General features: G+C 45.7%; 1 protein-coding gene across 18 annotated transcripts in view; it reads left to right on the top strand.

Moving 5' to 3' along the window:
* Positions 1–20,823, top strand: part of plekha6 (pleckstrin homology domain containing, family A member 6) — a 331,150-nt gene that overhangs the window by 263,382 nt on the left and 46,945 nt on the right. For 14 of the 18 annotated variants that reach the window (XM_080209801.1, XM_080209802.1, XM_080209808.1 and 11 more), the window contains 3 exons: positions 4,359–4,839; positions 10,281–10,364; positions 15,770–15,823. In XM_080209801.1, the coding sequence (XP_080065927.1) occupies positions 4,359–4,839; positions 10,281–10,364; positions 15,770–15,823 (619 nt within the window). The remainder of the gene's footprint in view (positions 1–4,358; positions 4,840–10,280; positions 10,365–15,769; positions 15,824–20,823) is intronic. The other 4 variants (XM_080209805.1, XM_080209809.1, XM_080209803.1 and 1 more) reach the window with 3 other exon arrangements.

Below are 20,823 nucleotides of genomic sequence, written 5' to 3' on the forward strand. Positions count from 1 at the left end.
TTTTTGCGACTCATGCACAAGGACCCCGAGGTCCCTCTGTACCGTCGCCTGCTGCAGTTTTTCGCCACGTAAGTAATAGTCCTTCCTACCATTCTTCCTACCAAAGTGGACCACCTCACACTTGCCAACATTAAATTCCATTTGCCATTTCCTGGCCCATTCGCCCAGCCTATCTAGATCCTTCTGCAGACTCTCCACACCCTCCGCACAATTTGCCTTTCCCCCAATCTTGGTGTCATCAGCAAATTTCGACACCCTGCACTCGGTTCCCTCCTCCAGATCATCTATATAAATGGTAAATAGCTGAGGCCCCAGCACCGACCCCTGGGGCACCCCACTAGTCACCAACCGCCAATCCGAATAGCACCCATTGACCCCCACTCTCTGCCTCCTATTTGACAACCAATCCTCTATCCACGCTAACACCCTACCCCCAACTCCATGTCCCCTGACCTTCTGCAATAACCTCTTGTGAGGTACCTTGTCAAACGCCTTCTGAAAATCCAGAAAGACCACAACCACCGGCTCTCCTCTATCCACTGCCCTAGACACATCCTCATAGAACTCCAGTAAATTTGTCAGACACGACTTCCCTTTAATGAAACCGTGTTGCGTCCGCCCTATCAAGCAATTCCCTTCAAGATGCCTCGCAATTTCCTCCTTAATGACGGATTCTAACATTTTACCTACCACAGACGTTAAACTAACCTCTCGGAGAAGGTGGAAATTCCAGAGTTTGGAGCCTAGATGATTGATGGGACATTGAATGTCTTGCCAGGGACACGGGAAATAGAATCTGCTGTAGCCTTTTAAACAAGAAGTGGGCACATGTTATTTAGAATTTCATACTATTTGACAGCACAGAAACAGGCCATTCAACCCAACAGGTCTAAGCCAGTGTCTGTATTCCACATCAACTTCCTACTGCTCTCCCATCTAACTTGATCAACATAATGTTTTATTCCTCGTATGTTTGCATGTCCCTTTCTCCATCAGAACTAATCCTTAAATACACCTGTACTCATCACCTCAATCACTGTGGAAAGAGGTTCCGCATCCTAACCATCCCTTGGGTAAAGACATCGCTCCTGAATTTGTTACTTGATTTATTAGTGACGATCTTATATTTAATCATTTTGAATGGCCGCACAGATGGATACATCTGCCATCTGCTTTTCATTGACCCCATCATAGTTTTAAAGACCTGAGTCTGGAAGAATATGTGCCAAATGTGGGCAATTGGGACCAGCTTAGTGGTAAAAACTGGGCGACATGGACAAGTGGGCTGAAGGGCCTATTTCCATGCTGTAAACCTCTGTAAACCTCTGATACTCTAGGGAGTCTCCTATCATCATTCTCTTTTCCAGGGAAAAGAGTGCTAGTCTATCCACTCTTTCCTGATGGCTAGAACCTCCCAGTCTTGCTATCCTACTTCAGAACCTTTTTTGCTTCCTCTCCAGTGACTCCAAATCATCTTTATAATGTGGAAACCAGAACTAAGCACAGTACTCCAAGTGGGGTCTAACCAAAGTTCAGTTTTTGTTTGGCATAACCTCTCTATTTTTCAATTTTGTCCCTTGAGGAATAAACTCCAAATTGCATTTATAGTGGCTTTTATTGCCTCCCCATGTTGGAAAGATGGTTAAAGGGTCACTGTGTGCAGTAACATAGGAATTAGAAGCAGAAGTAGAATTAAAAGAAGAACCAGGATGCTGCTTGAGATGGAGCATTTAAGTTATGAAGAGAGGTTGGATAGGCTTGGGCTGTTTTCTCTGGAGCAGAGAAGACTGAGGGCCAACCTGATTGAGGTGTTCAAGATTTGGGCGGCATGGTAGCACAGTGGTTAGCACTGCTACTTCACAGCTCCAGGGTCCTGGATTCGATTCTCGTCTCGGGTCACTGTCTGTGTGGAATTTGCACATTCTCCTCGTGTCTGCGTGGGTTTCCACTGGGTACTCCGGTTTCCTCCCACAGTCCAAAGATGTGGGGGTTAGGTTGATTGACCATGGTAAGATTCAGATCTCATTGCACTATGGGGCAGCGAGTTCCACAAATTCACCACCTTCTGTGAGACATAGTTCCTCCTCATTCTCAATTTTAAATCTACTGCCTCTCAGTCTATAACTGCAGCCTCTTAACGTGCTGAGATACTGATTTAAATGGTTCTTAAAGAAACGTTTCATGTACAAGGATTGCTACAGAATCTCCTTGCACAGAGAAAGCTTTTTCAGTGACTCTACCTAGTCATGAGTGATGATAAAAAGAACAAACACACCTCAAGAGAGAGGTCAAATACATCAAATACTTGGTGGGATCTCAACCAACTGAATGAGGCAGGCCTATCACTGGACACACTTGTTTTCTCTGAATAAAGAGCTGACCCCAGACAAGGGGCTTAGATGGTGGTGGTGCAATGTTCAGGGCACACAATACAGCTCAACATTCCTGAGATAGGCCAGGAAGACTGCCTTGTGCTGTCCAGCACACCATTCCAGTGAGTGCTTGGGGGGGGCGTTGAGAGATGAAATTGGGATCTCCTATGATCATAGAAATCAGAGAAAACCTACAGTGCAGGAGGAGGCCATTCAGCCCATTGAGTCTGCATTGACAACAATCCCACCTCGACCTTATCCCTGTAACCTTACGTATTTACCCTGCCAACCCCTCTAATTTACACATCCCATGACGCTTAGGGGCAATATAGCATGGCCAGTGCACCTAGCCTGCACATCTTTGGACTGTGGGAAGAAACCGGGACACCCGAAGGAAACCCACGGAGTCACGGGGAGAATTTGCAAACTCCACGCAGACCATGACCCAAGCCAAGAATTGAACCCAGGTCCCTGAGGGTGTGAGGCAACAGTGCTAATCACTGTGCTACTGTGCCATTGTGTGCCATCATGCCATGTTACCCTCATTATTGAATGACCTGCCAGCCCAACTGGAGGAAACCATTGTCATTATTAATGGTACATTTATTATATTGTTGAGATGCACTGATGAATTGCCTTGTTTAATTATCTGCCTAGAGCACTTACAAAGAGAGACTTTTTCAAAATTCATTTATGGGTTGTGGGCATCATTGGGTGGCCAGCATGTGTTGCCCATCCCTAAATGCCCTCCAATTCAGAGGATTTACTCGGTTGCTTCCAGGACGTGATGGTTTGAGTTATAATGAGAGGCTGGATAGACTGGGACTTTCTTCTCTGGAGTGTAGGAGGCTTACGGGTGATCTCATAGAGGTCTATAAAATAATGAGGGGCATAGATCAGCTAGATAGTCAACATGTTTTTCCAAAAACTCAAAGGCATAGGTTTAAGGTGAGTGTGTAGAGATACAAAAGAGTCCAAAGGGGCAATTTCTTCACTCAGAGGGTGGTGAGTGTCTGGAACAAGCTGCCAGAGGTAGTAGTAGAGGTGGGTACAATGTTGTCTTTTAAAAAGCGTTCAGACAGTTACAGGGGTAAGATGTGTATACAGGGATATGGGCCAAACGCGGGCAATTGGGATTAGCATCGTGGTTAAAAGAAGGGGTGGCATGGACAAGTTGGGCCGAATGGCCTGTTTCCATGCTGTAAACCTTTATGACTCTGTGATTTTTGAGATGCGACCACATTGCTGTGGCGACATTGTGTTGTTGGTGGGTAGATATATATAATGCTGCAGTCTGTGAATAAACTCGCTTTCCAGTGAAGTGTTAGTGTCTAGTTTTGTGGAAGTTAAAATGCTCAGATTAAAAATTTCATGCTTTCTCTGTAACAGCCCTGTATCAGCTTGTGAGAATGTTATCAGTCAGAGACATTCAAGGGAATCTGTCTGTCTGCTTTGAGGCTAATCTTCACTTGCATTGGCCCCATAACATTGTGCTTTTTGACCTTCACCAAGACCAGATTTTTTCCATAACAAATACCAAAGGTGAGATATGGGGATATGCTATGCAAATGAAAGATTAGCAGAGGTCAATTTTTCATAGAATGAGAAAGGGCAGAAAGCCAGGATTTAATTGGCAAATATGTATGTCAGTGAAGGATGTGAAAGAAATGCTTGTTCCTGATTTGCTGTAATTGACCAGAACTGCTAAGTTTTTCTGTAACGTCAGAACCAGTCCAGTCATTTTGATGGTGAGGAAGGGGACTTGTGCACAAGTCATTAAAGGCCTTGCATTGAATACATGATCTTTAGCTTGTACAAGAGTCGATTAAGAGTGCCTAATGTTGCTGGTACCCAGCATCTCTGACAATTTCATACTTTGCCAACTGGCTTGGAATTGATTGAATAGTCATTTGTTTCAGTGCCGTGGTTAGTACAGAGAAGGTCTATTTGGTTTGCTGTGGCCCTGATTGTATCTCTTTTCTTCAGCTCACAGGTGTATCACACTCCAACCAGAGATGCGCCAGAATATTACAGATTGTTATCGCCCTATTACCAAGAGGAGTACCCCCAGTTCATACAGCCCGGGGGTCGCCCAGACAGCATCTGCTCTGTGCCAGCTTACGACAGAATGACAGCCCGTTGGTCAATCGATGAGCGACAGTCAATGTTTCTGGCAAGGGACTGGCAGGACCGGCGGGCGTACAGCGGGCAAGGCTCGCCCGTGTGGCACGGTGCGCAGCAACCGTACCCCCATGAGGTCGACAGCGTCACCGGCACAATGCGGAGGATGTCCCTCCAGCCCCGTTCCCGATCTGTGCCACGCTCACCATCGCAGGGTCCGCTGTTAGTGAACCATGTCTACTCTCCGGTGAGGTCTCCGAGCGCCCGGTTTGACCGATTACCGCCACCAAGGGATGAAACGTTTGGGCACCCAGCGTACACCCTGCGACGGTCTCGCAGCGCAAAGGTAAACTGTTTGACAGTGTGCATTGACTGAGCGGTGAGAATGTGGAATTCACTCTCCACATTTCTATATTTAATTCATTGAAAGTCAGTATTTATAAGCTGTCTCTAATTGCTCCTTAGATGATCAGGGTGAGCTCCGTTCTTGAGTCCATGTGGTGGAGGCACATCCTTAAAGCTGATGGGGGGAAATTTCAGCATTTTGATCCAATAATGCTGATATAGTGCCACATTAGGATGGTTAATGGTTTGACAGGGGTGGCTGGCGGTAGTTCTATGCATCTGTTGCCATTGTCTTTCTGAGTAGTAGAGGTCACAGGTTTAGAAGGTGCTGTCGCCCTTATTGAGTTGCTGCTGTAAATCTTATAGATGGTACACACTGACTTTTGATTTGATTTTGATTTACTTTATTACTATCACATGTGTTAGTATACAGTGAAAAATATTGTTTCTTCCACGCTATACAGACAAAGCAAACCATACATAGAGAAGGAAAGGCACCAGTGCAGAACACAATGTTATAGTCATAGCTAGGGTGCAGAGAAAGATCACCTTAATATAAGGTAGATCCATTCAAAAGTCTGGCAGCAGCAGGGAAGAAGCAGTTCTTGAGTCAGTTGGTACATGACTTCAGACTTTGTCTTTTTTCCAATGCAAGAAGATGGAAGAGAGAATGTCTGGGGTGCTTAATTATGCTGGCTGCTTTGCTGTGGCAGCGGGAAGTGTAGACAGAGTCAATGGATGGGAGGCTGGTTTGCGTGATTGACTGGGTTACATTCACAACCTTTTTGTAGTTTCTTACGGAGTTGGGCAGAGCAGGAGCCACGATGATACAACCAAAAATGATGCTTTCTGTTCAGAAAGAGCTGTTGTGGTCATGCCAAATTTCCTTAGCCTCCTGGGAAAGTAGAGACATTAGTGCACTTTAACTATAGCATCAGCGTGGAAAGAGTGACATTAAGAATGGTGGAGGGGGTAGCAGTCAAGTGGGTTGCTTTGATTTGAATAGTGCTGAGCCTCTGGAGCGTTGGAGCTGCACTCCATCCAGGCCAGGGGGGAATATTCCATCACATTCCTGACTTGTGCCCTGTGAACGGTGGACAGGCTTTGGGGAGTCAGGAGGTGAGTTACATGCTTCAGAATTCCTAGTCATTGATCTGCTGTTGTTATCACAGTATTTACGGAGCAGTTAAGGTGTAGAATATCAATGCATTTAAGGCAAAAGTAGACAAGTACATGAGGGAGAAGAATCTCATATGGAACATGGAGTTTTATTGAGCCTGTGATAAATGCAAAATACTGCAGATGCTGGAATCTAAAACAAAAACAGAAAAAAGCTGCAAAAATCTTGGCAGATCTGATAGCATCTGTGGAGTAGAGCCAAGGTTTCGAGTCTAGATGACCCTTCGTCAGAGCTCTGACAGAGGGTCATCTAGACTCGGAACATTGGCTCTATTCTCTCTCCACAAATGCTGTCAGACCTGCTGAGATTTTCCAGCATTTTTCTGTTTTTGTTTATTGATCCTTTCAGGGGTTAAGTGTTGTTTTGCCACACTTAAACAGTGCAGACTCAATGGGCCGAGTTGCCTGCTAAATGGATCTTATTTATTGCTCATCCCTAATTGCCTTCGGACAGTTAAAATGATTGGCTGAAAGAGCTGTTTGAGTGCTATGAATTCTTTATAGTCTGTGGCAATTATTTGATTTTGCTCGGCAAGTTTAAACTATTCAGTGATTTGAAACTAAACGCTGCTACAGCACTAAAGGTTTGTCGGAAAGATATTCATTCATTTATATAGCAACCTTTCACAGTCTCAAGGTTTACTGCTGACGGAATTCTTTTGAAGTACAGTCGCTGCTGTACAAACCTTGACAGTCAATTTGTGCGCAGTGAATAGTAACAGGATGGTAACCATAGTGATGTGAGTTGAGGGATAAATATTGCCCATGGCATTGGGAAAACATTGCTGTTTTTCATCAAACTAGTGTCCATGTGATATTTTCTCTTCGTCCCAGAGGCAGATAGATCCTTGGTTCAACATCTGAAAGGTGGCCCCTCTGACAGTGCAGCACTCTCCTGGTACTGCACTGGAGTTTCATAGAATCATTGAATCCCTACAGCGCAGAAGCAGGCAACATCAAGTCTGCACTATTTAAAGTTTATTTATTAGTGTCACACGTAGGTTTACATTAACATTGCAATGAATTTACTGTGAAAATCCCCTGGTTGCCACATTCCGGCACCTGTTTGGGTACACTGAGGGAGAATTTAGCATGGCTAATGCGCCTAACTAGCACGTCTGGACTGTGGGAGGAAACCAGGGCACCCACATGGAACCCATGCAGACATGGGGAGAACATGCACACTCCGCACAGACGGTGACCCAAGCTGGGAATCGTACCCAGCACCCTGGCGCTGAGAGGCAGCAGTGCTAACCACTGTGCCTCCATGATGCCCTCACCACAGTGTTGCCCTCATCCCACCCAGCCCCTGTCCCACAACCCCACGTACCTACCTTGCTAATCCCCCTACCCTATCGTGGGACACTAAGGGTCAATTTAAACATGGCCAATCAATCTAACCTGCGTGTCCTTGGAGTGTGGGAGGAAACCGGAGCACCCGGAAGAAAGCCACGCGGACACGGAGAGAATATGCAAACTCCACACAGACAGTGACCCGAGTCCCTGGCGTTGTGAGGTAACAGTACTAACCACTGTGCCACTGTGTCATCTCGGGTCAGGCTAGGTCCTGCGCTCAATTCCTTGGGGTGGGACTTGAACCTGCTGGCTCAATCAAGATTGCTCCCAAATGAGTGACGGTCGACACCATTTTGCATGATTTCAATTCACAATAATGCATGAACCAAGCATCTACGTAGTTTCAAATATGTGTTGGTTTGAATAGAAAGATACCTTCAGGGAAAGCAAATGGAAAATCAGAAAATGTTGGATAAACTCAGCAGATCTGGAAGCACCAGTGGGGAGAGAAACAGAATCAATGGCTTGAGCCCATCTGAATTCCGAGCTGAAAAGGAGTAGAAATCTGATGGATGATATGGCAGGTGGAGTTAGATCTGGACAACTGTGAGATAATGCATTTGGGAAGGCCCAATGCATGTAGGAACTATACAGTAAATTGTAGAACGCTCAGGACTATTGACAGGCAGAGAGTCCTGGGCGTACATGTCCACCGATCACTGAAAGTGACAACGCAGGTGGATAAGATAGTCAAGAAAACATGTGGCATTCGGTCAGGCATTGAGTATAAAAATTGGCATGCTGCAGCTGGACAGAACCTTAGTTAGTCTTCATTTAGAATATTGTGTACAATTCTGGTCCCACATTAGCAGAAGGATGTGGATGCTTTGGAGAGGGTACTAGAGAGGTTTACCAGGATGTTGTCTAGTCTGGAGGGTATTAGCTATGAGGAGAGGTTGGATAAGCTCAGTTTGTTCTCACTGGAATGACGAAGGTTGAGAAGTGACCTGATAGAGGTTTACAAAATTATGAGTGGCATGGACAGAATGGATTGTCAGATGCTCTTTCCTAGGTTTTAGGGGACATAGGTTTAAGGTATGTGAGGAAAAGTTTGGAGGTTGTATGGCGTGCAATAAACAATGCTTTTCACTGTACGTTAATACATGTGACAATAATTCAAATCAAATCAAATCAAGTTAATCACAGTTTTAAAATTAACATTCGAGAAAGCTTCAATTGCATTTTGAAGGAAAGATTTCCAAACTTCTACCTCCCTTTGTGTTGGAGTGTTTCGTTCCTGGCTCTAACTTTTGATCATGTCCCTTGGTCTTAGATTCACCAGCAGGTGGAAATAGTTTCTCTCTACCTTTCCCCCTTAGTAACCTGAAACTTAGGTCAAATCACCCTTAAACTTTTGAATCGCAGAATATAGAATCATAGAGTCCTGTGATGCAGAAGGAGGCTATTCGGCCCATTGAGTCTGCACTGTTCACAATCCTTATCCCCATAACCCAATGTATTAGCTAATCTCCGTGACACTAAGGGGCAATTTAGCATGGCTGATCCACCTAACCTGCACACCTTTGGACTGTGCGAGGAAACCAGGCCACCCGGAGGAAACCCATGCAGACACGGGGAGAATGTAAAAACTCCACACAGACAGTCACCTAAGCTGGAAATCGAACCTTGGCACTGTGAGACATCAGCACTAACCACTGTGCCATCGTGCCGCCTCCTGAAATTGTTTTATGTAACTTGTCATAATTTAGCCCTCGGAGTCCAGGGGTGGGATTCTCCAGCCACGTGTGACCAAAGACCGGATCCTGCCCAATGAAACTTTAAGTGGTCTGCCAAGTTTTCTGTGATTCCCATGATGGCTGAGACAGGACAATTTTGCGGCACAGTTATCATTCCAGTAAATTTGCACTGCACTTTCTCCAAAGCCAATATATCTTTCCTAAGGTATGGTCCCCAGAAATGCTCAAAGTGCTCCATAAGACCATAACACACAGGAGCAGAATTAGGCCACTCAACCCATTGAATCTGCTCCACCATTCAATCATGGCTGATATTTTTCTCATCCCCATTCTCCTGCCTTTTCCCCATAACCCCTGATCCCCTTATTAATCAAGAACCTATCTACCTCTGTCTTAAAGACACTCAATGACCTGGCCTCCACAGCCTTCTGCGGCAAAGAGTTCCACAGATTCACCACCCTCTGGCTGAAGAAATTCCTCCTCATCTCTGTTTTGAAGCATCGCCCCTTTAGCCTGAGACTGTGCCCTCTGGTTCTAGTTTTTCCTACTAGTGGAAACATTCTCTCCATATCCAGTCTATCCAGGTCTTGCAGTATCCTGTAAGTTTCAAGATCCCCCCTCATCCTTCTAAACTCCAACATGTACTGACACAGAGTCCTCAATCGTTCCCCGTGCCACAAACTCTTCATTCCAGAGATCATTCTTTTGAACCTCCTCTGGACCCTTTCCAAGGCCAGAACATCCTTCCTTAGATACGGTTAATGCCACTGAATGCTGGATTGAATGCCGAGTTCAGTGTGTCCCCAGTGGGAAAGTGGTGGGGTGAGGTCTCTCCCACTGCGGCAACTCACTCTGGGGGTAATTAACGCTCCGATGGGTGACAGCCCCCAGCCCTGTGGCTCTGACAATACAGAGTAAGTAGTAGGTTGTAATAGCAACGCCACCATATAGGCATAAAAAAGGATTAAAGATACTGTAAGCATCATACGGTTACCTGGCAACGTTGTTATGTAGCTTTATGAAGATTCTCTTTGCAGCTTGATGCATAGTTAACAGCGACAACTTGCATTTCTGCAGCAACTTTAACATAGCAAACCGTCTCAAGTCACTTTGGTAGGAGTTCAGTAGGCATTGTTGGGGAGATTTTTATTATTGTAAATCAGCTGTAACTGACACCAAGTTTTAATAAATGTTGTCCATTTGCCTTTAGCAGTACGACTATTCTGGAGAAAGGAGGCTGTCCGGACTGCACCCATACCACTTCACCGCCTCTCGCTCAATACAGGACAGAATGGTATGTAGTTGGATTCATTCAAGAAGAATTTAAGAAGCAAATCTGTGTCATCAGGGAATGCAATTGCATGGAATCATAACACCTGCTTTACACTCCCATTAACTCCTAGAATCCTCCCCCCGCTTTGCTCAATCTCACTAACATTTGGCCAGAGAAACGTCTTTTTTCTGCTGACAACATTTTCCTCGCTTATCCTTCAACCATTTCCAACCAGGAAGCGCCAACTCCCAAAGGGTGACTCCAGTGGCCAATTCCCTCTTTCGGACAGTGGAAAAGGTGGCAATCTCCCCTCCAGGTGAGGACTCCAGCTTTCGGGCTGAAGGACAATGACCAACAGGCCGAGCTCCTTCCCAGATCCCAGAACCCAACGGGTGGGCTCCCTCGACAGCACCTTCCAAACCCGCAATTTTTACCATCTAGAAGGACAAGGGCAGCGGGACACCGCCACCACCGCCTGAAGGTTCCCTGCCAAGCCACACATTATCCTGGCCCCAGAAGTACATCACCTTCCCTCTGCTGTCACTGGGTCAACATCCTGCAACTCCTTCCCTAGCAGCCCCTACTCCATGTGGTCAGCAGCCATTCCAAACGGCAGCTCACCACTAACCTTCTCACGAGTAATTAGGAATAGGCAATAAATACTGGCCAAGCCAGCGATGCCCACATTCCATGAACAAATGAAAAAAAGGAACTTGTGCATAGAATCATATACAGAATCCCTACAGTGGAGAAGGAGGCTATTTGGCCCATCGAGTCTGCACCAACCACAATCCCACCCTGGCTCTATTCCCTTGGCCCCACATATTTACCCTGCTAATCCCCCTGACACTAGGGTCAATTTAGCAAGGCCAATCCATCTTACCGATGTGGGACATAAATCTGTGTGGGGCACAAGGATCTGTTGACCCACATTGCCTATTCTGTGTGGTAATTTCTAAATAATTCTCACCAAATGAGAATTCTCCACCAAGGGGGGAAACTATGATTGTTTTTTGTCCTTTATGACAATAGGATTAATCCCACTGACCAAATATTAAGAACATCAATTTTTTGTCACTTTCTGTCTGGAAACGGTACCCTATGAGGTTGTCATTCTGTTATCTACCCATCCCACGGGGATCTATTATTTTTCTAGAAAGACTGCAATCCATTCTAGTTACTCCTGCACCCCACTCCCACCTCAGCCTCCCAATCAGGACTGAGTTTGAACGTCACACAAGTTTACTGTGGGACTGTCAGCCTCAACCCTGCCAATTAGAGCAGAGGCAGAAGAACATCGGTACTTGTTGATTAGTCCCACAGGACTTCCCTCAGACCCCTGACGGTTACCTCTACTGTCAGACTGCCAGTTGGTTGGAATCGCTGGGTCAAAGGTCAGGCTATCACTGACCATTATTGGCCTCGATGTCAGCAGTATATTTGCTGCTGGGAGTTCTGCGGTGAATGCCATCCATTGCAGTTTGTTAGACCTATTTAAAACAAGCATTTAAAAGGGAATAAAGATTTGCTGGGTGTCCGTCAGACACGGTGGCACAGCGGTTAGCATTGCTGCCTCACAGGGACCCGGGTTCAATTCTGGCCTCGGTGACTGTCTGTGTGGAATCTGCATGTTCTCACAACGTCTCCGTGGGTTTCCTCCGGGTGCTCCGCTTTCCCCCCCACAGACCAAAGATGTGCAGATAAGATTGATTGGATATGATAAATTGTGCCTTAGTGTCAGGGGGATTAGCAGGGTAAATGAATGGGGTTATGAGAATAGGGCCTTGTTGGAATTGTTGTAGGTGCAGGCTCGATGGGCCAAATGGCCTACTTCTGCTCTGAAGGGATTCTGCGATTTTCACTGCAGATTCTCACAGGAGGAATATGTTTGTGATGCATTTTACAATGTGAATTGCAGCCACATTGCAGTGGGTCTGGAGTCAGATATAGGACAGACTGGGGGGAACTAGTGAAGCCAGTACATTTTCGAGGCAATCCAGTGGATTTGTGATAATTATTAATCAGACTAGCATTTTATTCCAGATTTATTAAGTAATTGAACTTAGGGTTCTCCAGCTTCCATGGTGAGGTTTGAATTCAAAGTGTCCAGTGTTTTACATAAGAACGTAAGAAATAGGAGCAGGAGTAGGCCATCTAACCCTTCGAGCCTGCCCCGCCATTCAACAAGATCATGGGTGATCTGAAGTGGATCAGTTCCACTTTCTCCCCATAACCCTTAATTCCCCTGTTTATCACAAATCTATCTACCCGTGACTTAAATATATTCAGCGAGGTAGCCTCCACCACTTCAATGGGCAGAGAATTCCAGAGACTCACCACCCTTTGAGTGAAGAAGTTCCTCCTCAACTCTGATCTAAACTGTCCCCCCCTTATTTTGAGGCTGTGCCCTCTCGTTCTGCTACCCTTTCTAAGCGGGAGGAATCTCTCTACCTCTACCCTATCCATCCCCTTCATTATTTTATATGTCTCTATAAGATCTCCCCTCAGCCTTCTAAACTCTAACGAGTCTATTCAATCTCTCTTCATAGGCTAACCCCCTCATCTCCGGTAAGGGGGTTAGTCCAAGCCTCTGGATTACTAACCCAGTAACATTACAACAGTGCTGCCACTTCCTCCATTTGATGTGTTTATATACAGTGCCTCTTTCACGTAGAAAGGTGTCCTGAGCTGTTTCAGAGCGGAGAAGCAGGTGGCAGACGTGTGGAGGAGGTTTTGGAGGAGTAACTGAAAGCATGGTTGAAGAGAGGGATGTTGAGGAGCCCCTTAATGCGGAGAGAGGATTCACAAGGGAATGCGTTCCAGAGGATTAATGAGGGTGCAGGAATTGAGGTGGTTAGAGTGGCGAAGTGGGGTGTTGCCGTACTTGGCAGCAACTGAGAATCGATTTATTGATTCGGTGGCTGTCGGAGATTGATGCGGTGGGATGCGGAATGGTCAAGTGAGGATAAGGATTTGGATTTTGAGTTGTTGGGCAGTAAGAGCCATTAGAAGTCAGTGAGATTGTGCGTGATGGGGGAACAGGACTTGGTGCTGTACATGATGCGGGACAATAGAGGTTTAGGCAAATTGCAGACTTGGTTTGTAACTGAAATGAGATTTAATTAATCCAACGATATTTAATTATTAAGATTGAAACACCCCTCCCCAACCCTGCTGACATTCAGTGGATAGATTTACAGCTGAAGAAAGTACAGTTGGTTGGAAAACATCATGAGTATCTGTAAAACTATAGCCCAGTGACAACTGGGGTTAGGTGAATAGTCTGGACAAAGTGTTATTGTATGTTTGCACTTAAACTAGCCTCCTTAGATTTCTATTTGCTCTGCTGCATTCAACGTAGAACCGCACACTCACCTTATTCCTCAAGTTTATTCAGCTCTGTTGCTTTCAATTATAGAGCCTGCTAAAGTCTACATTATAGCTTTGTAATCAGTCCCAACCAGGTGTCTTAATCTGCGCACAGCTACCTAAACTGTGCATACTATAAATTTAGCACTGTGTCTGAGAGATTAGTTTGTGGATCAGAATTATCCCTTTGGTCATATGCTGCAGTCAGTGTTTGATGGAATTTGCAGTTGTGGTTTCGGGACATCACTGGTAGCGTGGCTCAATGGTTAGTTACGGGCAGATTGGTCATGGAGGAATTGGGGTGAGTTTGGGCAGGTTTGAAGTTTGCTTGCATGCTTTGAAGGAATCATCTTTCTGAACTCATCAATTGTCAAACCACATGGTATTTGCGGCTGTTAATCTGCATTTGAAATTTACTTCTGGCCTCCATGACTATAACTTGCATTAGTTAGATAGAACAGTTAGATATAACACACACACACACACACACACACACACACATATACACATACACTCCCCCCACACACACATATACACACACAAACATACACACACACATCCACACACACATACAGACACACGCACATACACACACACACACAAGCAGAAACAGAAAATGTTGGAAAATCTCTGCAGGTCTGACAGCATCAGTGGGGAGAGAATCGAGTGAACGTTTTGAGTCTGGATGACCCATTGTCAGAGCTCAAAAGCTCAAATATTGCACCCACAGTATTTTGTTTTTATTTCAGTTAGATATAACGCTTGGGACGAAGCGAATCAAGGATATGGCGGGAAGGCGGGATCAGGCTGTTCAGTTGAATGATCAGCCATGATCATACTGAATGTTGGAGCAGGCTCCAGGGGCAGAATGGCTTCCTCCTGCTCCTATTTTCTGTTCCTATTAGTGGTCGCAGTTCTCAGACTGCTGACTGCGGCTATATTGCTTCGCTGTCTTTCACTGTGACAGTAAGAAGCCTCACAACACCAGGTTAAAGTCCAACAGGTTTATTTGGTCGTAAACGCCACTAGCTTTTGGAGCGCTGCTCCTTCGTCAGGTGAGTGGGCATCTCCACATCCTGAGTTAAATGATGTAGCCCAGGGTGATTATTATTGGGCCATTACCATTAATCGCAGTGTCCCTGGGCTTGGGTGTTGGGGGGGGTGCAATTATCAAGCAGGGTTCCCACTCATTATCCAGTGATTCCTGATGGAAAATAAATGCAAGTATTTGTGTATCCAGAGAGGGTAAGATAGGGTTTAACAAGGAGGTCATCAGCGGTTCCATAACCCCCCACCGCATTCCCCCCCCCACCATCACCCCGCTGACATCCAGTGGATAGATTTATAGTTGAAGAAAGTCCAGTTGTTTGAAAAACGTCATGAATGTTTGTGAAACCGTAGTCTAGGGACAATCAGGGTTTGGGGAATAATCTGGACATAGTGTTACCGAATGCTTGCTTGCACTTAAACTTAGCCTGCTTAGATTTTTATCTGCTCTGCTGCATTCAACGTAGAACCGCACACCCAATTTTTTCCTCAAGTTTGTTCAACTCTGTTGCTTTCAATTATAAGAGCCTGCTAAAGTCTACATTATAGCTTTCTAATCAGTCCCGACCAGGTGCCTTAATCTGTGCACAGCTACCTACAGTGTGCATGTTGTAAATTTAGCACTGTGCCTGAGAGATTAGTTTATGGCTCAGAACCATCCCTTTGGTCATTAAACGTCGGCTTAGAAAATGGAATCGCTTCATGTTTCCCGTCAAAGATTTGCCTTCTGAAGTCCTTCGTCTTTTCTGAAAGTGTAACAATCGCTTTTCGGGCTATCTGTGCGGCACCACTTTTGAACTGATTGCGCTGCTCGTGAGAAGGATTGTGGAATGCTGAGGTCTGTTTTATTTACCATTTCCTAACCAGAGTGACGCTGTTTATGGCTGAGCCCCTTTCAGAATCTCTAACCGTCTGTTTCTTTTTTTCTCCCCCCGCTGACTAACTATTTGCTTCCTTCTTCGTTCCGTGCTGTCTAACTCCGTGACTCCTTTCCCCCAATCATGTGGCAGGATGAAATTCTAGACCTTCAGTTGCAAAGAAAGCTAGAATTTCTGGACCAGCAGGTGGGGACTCAATGTGCTAACGTGTCCTAGTGTCCGTTCCCATCGGTCGGAGGTGAAGTGGCAAGGTTGTGAGTTGGGCCTAACTCTTGAGAGTGGACCATGTGAGCGCTGAGTATAAGTCAGTCGCTCTTTAAGACGGCGAGAAATAAAGACGATTGTATCAGTGAATGACGCAGTACAGAATTGTACACGTGCCAGCAATTAATTGACTGGCTTTAAACAAATTCAGCATCTTTTCATAAAGTGGGCCGCATTAAATAAATAGGGGCAGCACGGTGGCACCGTGGTTAGCACAGCTGTCTCACAGCGCTAGGCACCCATGTTTGAGTCCAGTCTCGGGTAACTGTGGAGTTTGCACCTTCTCCAAGTCCCTGTGAGGATTTTGTCCGGGTGCTCCAGTTTCCCCACACAGTGCAAAAATGTACAGGTTGGGTGGATTGGCCGTGCTAAGTTGTCCATAAGTATCCCAAGATGTGTAGGTTCCGGCCATTGTGTCCAACATATCACTGTTGATTTGAATGGTCAGAGTGTGGGAGAAATGAGAATTGAGCTTGCTGATCTCCTCACCCCATTCCTCGATAGCTACTCCCACAGAAGGAGGTTTTGCACTCAAAGTAGGTGGCATGGTGGCACGGTGGTTAGCACTGCTGCCTCACAGCACTAGACACTCAGGTTCGAGTCCAGCCTCGGGTGACTGTGTGGAGTTTGAACGTTCTCCCCCTATCTGCGTGGGTTTCCTCTGGGTACTCTGGTTTCTACCACTCTCCAAAGATGTGTGGGTTAGATGGATTGGCCATGCTACATTGACCCTTTGTGTCAGGGGGACTAGCAAAGTAAATAAGTTACAGGGATGGGGGTCCGGGTGGGATTATTGTCGGTGCAGGCTTAATGGGTTGAATGGCCTCATTCTGCACTGTAGGGATTCTGTGGGTGGGATTTTATGGGGTTGCTCGTCCCAAAACCATAAAATCCCCCCTAAGGTCAACAGACCTTCCCATGTTCCGTTCCTCGTCTGTTTCGACTCCCGTGTTGGCAGGCCAGAAAAAATTCCAGCCTATGATTTAATGGAATAACGGCATAACACAAAAAGAGTTTAGATGGAGATAATCCATGTGCAGATTACGAATGCCCCAGGGACTTGCTTTGTTATGTATATATGCAAAACATAACTGTAATTACTGAATAATGAGACATTGAAATCATTCTTTTAGAGCAATAATAAACAGCTTGGCTAAAACAAGCCCCGAGATCGTTAATAGTAGAATTAGATTGAAGTACATGCTGTGGAGGGAGCCTTTGACCAATGGTAGTATTTCTGCCTCTGAGTCAGAAGGTGGAAGGTTCACACCCCAACCCAGACAGCCCTGCCTTATGCTTCTGAATTCTTGATTCATGTCAAACACTCGAATCGCGATAGTGCAGAAGGAGGCCAATCAGCCCATCAAGTCTGCGCCAGCCCTCTGACAGAGCACCCTACCCAGGCCCAAATCCCTGCCCTGTACCCATAACCTACACATCTTGGGACATTAAGGGACAATTTAGCATGGCCAGTCCACCTAACCTACACATCTTTGGACTGCGGGAAGAAACCGGAGCCCCCCAGGAGGAAACCCACACAGACACGGGGAGAATGTGCAAACTCCACACAGAGAGTCAGCCGAGGCCGGAATTGAGCCCGGGTCCCTGGTGCTGTGAGCCAGTAGTGCTAATCACTGTGCCACTGTTGCCACCCTTTGACACCATGCCACCCTTTTCCATATCCCATATCCAGCTGGTTATTTGTGAGTCTGCATATGCATTGTGTGAGCCTGAAAAACCTGCCTGCCACGTAGAACTAACCACCCCATCAGCTGCTATAAAGATGGCGATGGACATGGAAGGACATTGTGTCTTTGTCAGCCTGTGAACACCTCACTGCTCATCTCTGAAAGTATGTGAACATACCAAACAAAAACAGCGTAAATGATTAATTACAGTGCTGTGATTGATCAATACGGACAAGCATGATAAAAATAATTCATGACACAATGTGGTCCAAAAGTCTATGTTGTAGAACTCTCCTCTTGGAACAGGCTAATTAAAGGGGATTACTCATTAGGGACCAAGCCCACATCAAAAAGCACAGTAATAAGAAGGCCATGAAAACATTAAAAGGATTTCTTTAGCAAGAGGCAAACCATATCAAAGGGTTTTTCCTCCAGCGAGATGATTCACATCACAGCACTTGCCTCTTTGATGGGCAAATCATGTTAAAATTAAATCTAAGCATTTGGCTATCAAATGATGAACTGGCAGTAATAATGGGAATTATGTTTATTTACATGGCCCTCTCTGTCTCCAAGAATGTGGCAAACCTTGACACTTCTCCTTTGAGTATTTATCTGTTTGTGTCATTGCTGACTGTGCACCTTCTGGGGAGCATTGGTCCAGTGTCGTTTATTATTGAATACGTTTGCATAAACCTTGCCAAAAGTTCCTGCGAGCAATTCGATAGAATGTGATAAACACCCCTCCCACCGTGTTCGTTTTTGCAGTCGATCCACTTGATTTATTTCTGTAAACTTTTGTCTGCTTTCTCTTTCGTGACCTTGTTCATTTTGGATGACTGCTGCTGTGACAGTTTAAAGGCGACGCCCAGTCTTGTAGCACTCGGAGTCTGCTCGCAGTCGTGTGACTGAAATTCTAACTAACGTGGAACTGAACAGGCTTGCCGGGAGAGGGTGGGGGGATCTTTTCTATAGGAAAGAGAAGGCTGATGGGTGTCCCAGTAGGTATCTTGAAAATTCTGAAATGGGGCTCGATAAAGTAGATGTATGATGTAATAGATGTAGGATAGATGGGGACAGAATGGTGGCACAGTGGTTAGCACTGCTGCCTCACAGTGCCAGGGACCAGGGTTCGATTTGTGCAGATTCTGCACATTCTTCCCATGTGTGTGTGCGTTTCCTCCGGGTGCTCCAAAGGATAAAGTTAATTTATTAGTCTCAAGTAGGCTTACATTAACGCTGTGACGAAGCTCCTGTGAAAATCCCTTAGGCGCCTGTTCAGGTACACCGAAGGAGAATTTAACATGGCCGGTGTACCTAACCAATACATTTTCCGGATTGTGGGAGGAAACCCACGCAGACACGGGGTGAACATGCAAACTCCGCACAGACAGTGACCCAAACCGGGAATCGAACCTGGGTTCCGGGCGCTGTGAGGCAGCAGTGCTAACTATTGTGCTACCGGGCTGCCCCCCAGATGTGCTAGTTAGGTGCATTGGGCCATGCTAAATTCTCCCTCAGCATACCAAAACAGGTGCCAGACTGTGGTGACTCAGGGATTTTCACAGTAATTTCATTGCAATGTTGATGTAAGCCTATTTGTGACACTAATAAATAAACTTAAACGAAAGAACATTTCTCCACTAGTAGAGGAGTACAAAGTTAGTGGCCAGAAATTCAATTGTGAATTCATGTGAATCTTCTTAACTCAAAGAGTGGTTTGAATGTTGAACTCGATACTGTATGGAATAATCCGGACAAGTAGTCCTGTTGCATTTGTGGGCAAGACAATGACATGAGGGAGGAAGGAATGGAAGGGCACACTGATTGGTTAAATTGAAGTAGGTTGGGAGGAAACCAATCTGATGCATAGACCAGTTAGAATTTAGAGCATCGAAACACCTGTGTAATAATTGGCTGAAAAAATGTCACACTTTGGAAAATAGCATTTAATTGGCCTTTACTTATTGTTCGAGGGCCTCAAGGTCATGACAAAGGTCAAGATCCCCTAGCCAGTCCACATTGATCTTTGATTGGCTAATGCTCACAGACTGAGGTTTTCTCCACCAAAAACTCAGTGTCAGGGGACAAATGGAAGGAAATCCAATTTATAGTCTACAAAAGATGACCTGAAGTTATTTACAGAATGGCTTCAGATTTACACTGACCATAAACTCTAGCTCAATATTTTACTGTCACGAGTTGCAGCCTCTGTCACTTCCACTAAAGCAGAATTTACATTTTAATCCTCTGGTGACTCTAACCTCGTGGTTCATTCTGAGTGTGAGTGCTGCAGGATATTTTGCTAAGTGTCACTGCAGTAAATATACTGCATGCCAAACACATTTGTGAAGTGAAGTCCTTGCTGTATGTCCACAAGAAAGTGTGTGTTTGAAGTGAACAATATGTTTGATTCATCCACGATTCTGAAATCGACTTACACGTTTGAGAACACCACTGGAATTCGTGAAGTGCTGCTGTTTTGTAAATAAGAACATAAGAACATAAGAAATAGGAGCAGGAGTAGGCCATCTAGCCCTTCGAGCCTGCCCCGCCATTCAATAAGATCATGGCTGATCTGTCGTGGCTCAGTTCCACATTCCCGCCCTCTCCCCATAACCCTTAATCCCCTTGCCTATCAAAAACCCATCAACCCGCATCTTAAAAATATTTAGCGAGGCAGCCTCCATCTCAACGGGCAGAGAGTTCTAGAGATTCACCACCCTTTGAGTGAAGAAGTTCCTCCTCAACTCCGTTCTAAACCACCCCCCCTTTATCTTGAGGCTGTGCCCCCTAGTCCTACTGTCCTTTCTGAGCGGGAAGAGTCTCTCCACTTCTATCCTATCCATCCCATTCATCATCTTATATGTCTCAATGAGATCTCCCCTCATTCTTCTAAACTCTAACGAGTACAAGCCTAGTTTATTCAGCCTCTCCTCATAGCTCAACCCCCTCAACTCCGGTATCAGCCTAGTAAACCTCCTCTGCACTCCCTCCAAGGCCAAAATATCCTTGCGTAAGTACGGCGACCAAAACTGCACACAGTACTCCAGCTGCGGCCTCACCAATGCCCTATACAGCCGCAGCAAGACCTCCCTACTTTTATATTCAATCCCCCTCACTATGAAGGCCAGCATCCCATTCGCCTTCCTGACCACCTGCTGCACCTGCAGGCTGGGTTTTTGCGACTCATGCACAAGGACCCCGAGGTCCCTCTGTACCGTCGCCTGCTGC

Source organism: Carcharhinus amblyrhynchos, chromosome 22, assembly GCF_965287045.1.
Source record: "Carcharhinus amblyrhynchos chromosome 22, sCarAmb.v2.hapA, whole genome shotgun sequence".
NCBI lineage: Eukaryota > Metazoa > Chordata > Chondrichthyes > Carcharhiniformes > Carcharhinidae > Carcharhinus > Carcharhinus amblyrhynchos.